The sequence below is a fragment of the Primulina huaijiensis genome, unplaced genomic scaffold (genome assembly GCF_012295235.1).
Source record: "Primulina huaijiensis isolate GDHJ02 unplaced genomic scaffold, ASM1229523v2 scaffold15321_ERROPOS2250371, whole genome shotgun sequence".
In the NCBI taxonomy this organism is placed as follows: domain Eukaryota; kingdom Viridiplantae; phylum Streptophyta; class Magnoliopsida; order Lamiales; family Gesneriaceae; genus Primulina; species Primulina huaijiensis.
The window spans coordinates 90,793-96,792 of record NW_027343114.1 but is presented as its reverse complement, the minus strand read 5'-3'; the positions used below and the strand labels follow the sequence as shown (position 1 = coordinate 96,792).

The window sequence follows — 6,000 nt, the reverse complement described above, 5'->3', positions numbered from 1 at the left end:
CCCCCCCCCCCCCCCCCCCCCCCCTGTATCGACTCCCACCTGCTCATATGTCCTCTTATTTAATCCCAAAAGATATGAGCCAAAGACACCTAATAAACCACACCCGACCAAGAAATCAAACAAATGAACAAATAATGGGATCTTCGAGGGCCGATTTGCACGGAAAAAGGCTTGGGTATTGTGCAAACTGTGAGTAATGTCGGACCATCAAGATAAAATTATATACCAAAATTCACTGATTTTTGTTATTTTTTTGAATTTTTATTTTCGAAAATTCACTACAATCTTTGTGGGTGTGACTTCCCTGCCTCCTGCTGTCTTGTTACTTTACTCCGATTTGTTATAAAATTCAGGTATTTTTTCGTTGACGTAATATTTTATATATAATAAAATTAAAATAATAAAAAAGCTCACAATTTTATATATTAAAATTAAAATATTACATATAGAAAAATCAAATATACCATTATAATTTTGACTATTTTCAATTTTTTTATATAGTAAGATCAAATAAGTGGCTAACCATAGGTCCATAATTTAAACTTTATCACATTTTGATTATTCTTCGTGAAATTTTATTGGGATATAATAAACATTTATCCATTTCATTATATCCTGTACACCCTATAAAATTGAAGGGAAATATCTTTAATTTTTAAAATTAATTGGATCGATTATATATCTTGACGTTTTTTATTGAATGTGATTTTTTGTTTGTTTGTATGTTGCGGTTGATGTTTATTTTTTTAATTGATCTGGTTTTTGGTCTTATGAATTCTATAATCGTGTAATTTGCTCATTCGACTCTTCGACTGGTTTTTATTAAATTTGATCATTATTATTACTTGCATGTGTTAGTATTTAAATTATAACTTGTATTTGTTTTGTTTAATATGTTTTGTGACAAAAATATATTATTTACTTTTCTTTATTTTGATGATTTTTACTTTGTTTTTATTATACATAGATTTATTATTGAGATTATATTTGGAGAGTTAATTTATTGAGTTTTTTTAAAAAAAAAAAAAGTTTAAAAAACTTTACGTTTTTAAATGTCACCTGTAATTCCTTCTTTGAAATGAATCAAGTTTTTGGACTTCGAGTAATTTCACTGAACAATTAAAAAAATAAAGTTTCTGGCTGGCTTTGGACTTCGAGTAATTTTCTCTACCCATCGCATTTCTCATCGACGATCGTTGTCAATCACCTGCGATTTTTTTCAAAATCTCGTATATACCCTTCCAAGTAAGTTACTACGCATGGTTGATTTTATTTACCAGTCGAATGGTTTGGTTAATGGATTTGAAATCGAAAGAACTGATCGTTTAGGGTTTTTAAAATCGCAATTTCTGTTATCATTTCACGCAAGACATTGCATTTTCAGCTCATATAGTGGCCTCGATGTTTTGTTGGATTGGATCTTTCGTAATTGTTCATATGTAGTAATAACCGGAGATTGTCTTGTGGATGCAATATGTTGCAGGTGTTTTCAGACAGGTGTTTCGGTTGGCTCAGCCGTCAGGGTTTAAATCTCAGATATGGTTAATCGTCAAAACTTACTTGAATGATTTTTGAGGGTTTCTATTTTATCGTGTTAATTTTTACATTGTATGTCCCCCAGAATTACATAATTGGGGCTTTTAAGACAGCATGCCACATTTCCGTTGTGTTTTCAGATGGGAAATCCCGAAAGCAGGTTTTGTTTCTTCGTTTGATCAAATTATTGAACATTTTTGTAATTCGTTCGTGGGATCAACACACCAATCCACCTAGATTGAATCTATCTGGGATGTCATTTTAGTTTTTTTGTATTCGGTAGTTTGTTTCTAAAAGTGTTCATTATGTTCTCGACAACCCTGACACGGGTATGTGTTTTTCGCGTTATTTTATGAGACCACTCGATGGTTTAGCAGCAGATGCTATTCGATATGCCTGCTTTTTGTTATTATTCAAGAAATAGTGATGTTGTTACTTCCAAAGACAGTTGGTTGCTATATCTATGTGAGATCTGCCTGTCGAGTTTTTATTGCCTATTCTCAACCTTGCATTTTTCCTCCATTTTATTTGTATAATATAATAGGTCCCTTTGAAGAAAGAAAATGGACAAACTATTATGGTACCTCTCTTTCAAAGTCAAGAGAACATCACTGGCCAGGTATTGTTGTGTTTTAGGTCATTGATATTAATTCTATCATATATCTAGAAGTTTTTGTTCAGTTTTATATACGAGTATACGACATACTGTTTAACCATGCATATCCGTACACTGTTCTGCAGATTTCGGTCGAACCATTGTCGGGGAAGAAGGTAGAACACAATGGAATTAAAGTTGAGCTTCTTGGTCAGATAGGTATTTATCTGCTCATATGTTGTGCACTTAATTCAGTAGCTATAGAGTTGGTTTTACTTCTATTATGTGTTTGGATTTCTGAGTTGTATACATAGTTACGACTCGAAATATAGTTTTAGAATTCATATGGATAGACATTATCAAAGCATATAGAAAGATTGAATTACACATGTGCTGATTCTTTCTGCATACTGGATAGTATTCATCACTATCCCTTTTCCTCTTGTTGCAGTTTCTTACCATTTATTTCCTTTGCAGAAATGTACTTTGACAAAAGCAACTTCTATGATTTCACGTCATTGGGTAAGTGCAAATTTGGCTATGTGCTGCATTCCCAAGTTTTTTTTATTTACAACACCTGCCAACTTTTTTGCATCGCAGTATGCAATGGTTTGTGGTGATCAATTAATTTCCTCGATTATTAGCTATAAAAGCCCATTTAGAACACCTAGCACATTGCAGCTTCATGGCGTAATTTCCCATCCACGTAAGCAAGGCTATCCTCTGCACAATAGTTCTGATATGCCTTTTTCTTTTCCTCTAGTTCGTGAACTGGATGTTCCTGGAGAAATATATGAGCGGAAAACATTTCCTTTTGAATTTTCGACTGTAGAGATGCCATACGAGACTTATAACGGGGTTAATGTGCGGCTTAGGTGAGTTACTAGTTTCGTATTAAATAGTTCCTTATGGCATGTTGCTCATGTTATTACAAATCAATTGCATCACTTCAATAGTTTCTCTTTCTGTTGGGGGAGGTATAAAATGTGCTTTTGGTATTTACAAAATGAGCTCTGTTAAATTCGGTTTCACTTAGTTTAATGGCAGTGGGACACTTGTTTGTTTATCATGTAGTGAGTATCCTTCAAGAAGTTATAATGCTGGTGTGAATTTCATAGAAAACTGTCACTGTTACATTTTCCACACGCATCAACATTATCTTTATACTGTGTAACATGTTTCTAGTTTCAACTATTAAATTGCAGCCTAACTTAGGGATTCTATGCTTTTAGGTATGTCCTCAAAGTGACCATAAGTCGGGGCTATGCTGGTAGCATTGTGGAATACCAGGACTTTGTGGTAACATTAAAACTCAATTGCTTAATGAAGAAACATTAACACTGTCCGTGCAAAATTCTCTGATGTTGAAGGAAATGCATCGATGTCCACTTTTCTCTCTAGTCGTGTTTTATGATAAATAATTTATAGAGATGCAATCTGTATGAAGCAATTACCATTGTTGAAGCCATTGCCTTGTTATTTTGTGCTGACCTTAGTCTGTGTAGACGTCGAAGAAACCAAAGATGCATAATTATATGAATATGTTCGTCATTTCAACACCAACTACTTTATCTCTATTTGTCAATACAAGGACAGTCTTGCTGCATGAAAGACTGATTCTCATGCAGTCACACCTCTTGCAACTGTTAGATGGTTTAAATTCTTCGCTGCTCGCTGCTGCATGAAAGACTGATTCTCACACAATCGCACCTCTTGCAACTGTTAGATTCTTTAAATTCTTCACTGCTTATTGCTACTATACCTTGAAGATGCTTAAAATACATTTCGGTTTTTGGCCTCTCTTGCACTCCATGCTTACTCATAATTTTTACCATCTTATAATCAGATTGAAGGAGCCGTTATGGCTGGAATCAATCTTATCAGTCTTCAATTTTTCATGTTTTCCTTCTAAGATCCATGAATTGGGCTTTCCTTTTTGTTGGTGCTCATAACTTCAAATGTTTGCCCCTATTAAGCTTCAACTACTGAAATCTGCCTAATCACTTAATTTGGTCTTCTGTTTTCTATGGATCAGGTTCGGAACTGTAGCCCTTCTCCATCTATCAATAATAGTATCAAGGTATTGTTCTTTACAGTAATTTTTATTCCATTGGTGTTCCACCTGGTGATTTCTGATGCATCTATGCAAGGTATCACTACAATATATTCTCTTAAGATGTGATCTTCTATATGTAGATGGAAGTTGGAATCGAAGACTGTCTTCATATTGAGTTCGAGTACAATAAGAGCAAGTGAGTTACAAATCATGTTATGACTTTTAACTTCAATTACGTATGTCACTCAAAATTATTACGCTTCTGAATTCTGGTATAAGTAGAATTGCATTTGAATTATGTTTGTGGCATGTTAATGGATTGTAACTTGGAATTTGAAATATCTAGGTATCATCTGAAAGATGTCATCATAGGGAAAATATACTTCCTTCTTGTGAGAATCAAGATAAAAAACATGGATCTTGAGATTAGACGCCGAGAATCAACAGGATCAGGGACAAACACCCATGTAGAGACAGAGACACTAGCCAAGTTTGAACTGATGGATGGTACTCCAGTCAGAGGTATAAAAAGAATTATTTTTATGTTGCAATTCGTACACAAATTTGTTGATAAAGAGTAACCACACATGTACCTCCTTTTTTAGGTCCTTCAATTAGATAACCTTTTGAAGTTCACAACCTGTAATGATTTTACCATTTGAAAAATAAGATGATTTACATCTTGAACACTATTTTGATTGACAGGTGAATCAATTCCGGTTAGATTGTTCCTAAGCCCGTATGAGCTAACTCCTACATATCGAAACATCAACAACAAATTCAGCGTGAAGTACTATTTGAACCTAGTTCTTGTTGATGAAGAGGACCGTCGGTACTTCAAACAACAAGAAATTACAATGTACCGGCTCGAAAAATCGTCTTGATTCAACTTATGAATGCATGGACATGTATCGCCTCCAGGCATTTTATTTGATTCTACCATCTGAAGTTCGCTTGTAAGACTAAGATCACGCTTTTTTTATATAACTAAGACAATTTTCCGTTAGTATTTATTATAAATTAGTTTAATCTTTACTGCAGGACACATTCTTTGTATAGTTTGAACATATTTTGTACATGTGCCTTATAGTGTCTTTTGGCCTAAATGTTTTTGCAAGATTTTGGATACTTAAACCGGTGGTCTGTTAGAAGGTGATGAATGACTCCTGTGTCAAATAATTTAATTTTTTTTTAATTGAATGTGCTTTTCATTTATCTATATGTGTGAAATACCATTTGGATCGATCTTCAAAGTCTTTGTTTAGATGAATGAATATGGGCAATGAAATGTGCTTAATGCGGATAGAATTACTTGCCAATTTGATTGTCAAATATATCTTAAGTTCTCTCTTCAGATTTGTCCTTACCAAACGTGCGGGGCACCCATTCAACTTGAAGTGATCAAAATAATAATTTAGGACGTAATATGGCTTATTTAGTTTGTTATACATCCCAAGAATTTACTAAAAGCAAGAAAAATGTTGAATTTGCATTGAAAAATAGTTACTCTAGACATGGCAATATGATGTGATGATGCAAAGCATTGCCAATTCCGGTTGGATGGTCTTCACATGTACCAAGCTCACTATCTTTAGCAACTTTTTCTACTAAAGTTTAGAAGTGATCCATGTGCCATTTTCCTCCTCCATCCCTCAAAATTGACTACTCTTGCACAATTAATCTATACTATTATATTAAGTGTGAGGACATGATAATAACTACCTAGAGAGGACACCAACTTTTTTTCCAATTTTACCATTATAATATTAATATTACACTTTTGTTTTTTGTTTTTGTTTTAATTTTAACACAA

The 6,000-nt window shown here is 33.7% G+C and overlaps 1 protein-coding gene across 2 annotated transcripts; it reads left to right on the top strand.

Moving 5' to 3' along the window:
- Positions 1-1,088: 1,088 nt before the first annotated feature.
- Positions 1,089-5,279, top strand: LOC140965864 (vacuolar protein sorting-associated protein 26B-like). 2 transcript variants are annotated; one of them, XM_073426080.1, is made up of 12 exons: positions 1,089-1,245; positions 1,484-1,541; positions 1,622-1,696; positions 2,081-2,155; positions 2,278-2,350; positions 2,609-2,653; positions 2,895-3,006; positions 3,364-3,430; positions 4,167-4,211; positions 4,328-4,383; positions 4,534-4,709; positions 4,893-5,279. In XM_073426080.1, exons 2-12 carry the CDS (start codon positions 1,539-1,541, stop codon positions 5,069-5,071), a joined length of 906 nt encoding a protein of 301 aa, XP_073282181.1. In that variant the 5' UTR covers positions 1,089-1,245; positions 1,484-1,538; the 3' UTR covers positions 5,072-5,279. The 2 variants fall into 2 exon arrangements, with proteins under 2 accessions (XP_073282181.1, XP_073282182.1); XM_073426081.1 differs by lacking the exons at positions 1,089-1,245; positions 1,484-1,541 and having other exon boundaries at positions 1,624-1,696; positions 2,813-3,006.
- The last annotated feature ends 721 nt before the right edge of the window (positions 5,280-6,000 follow it).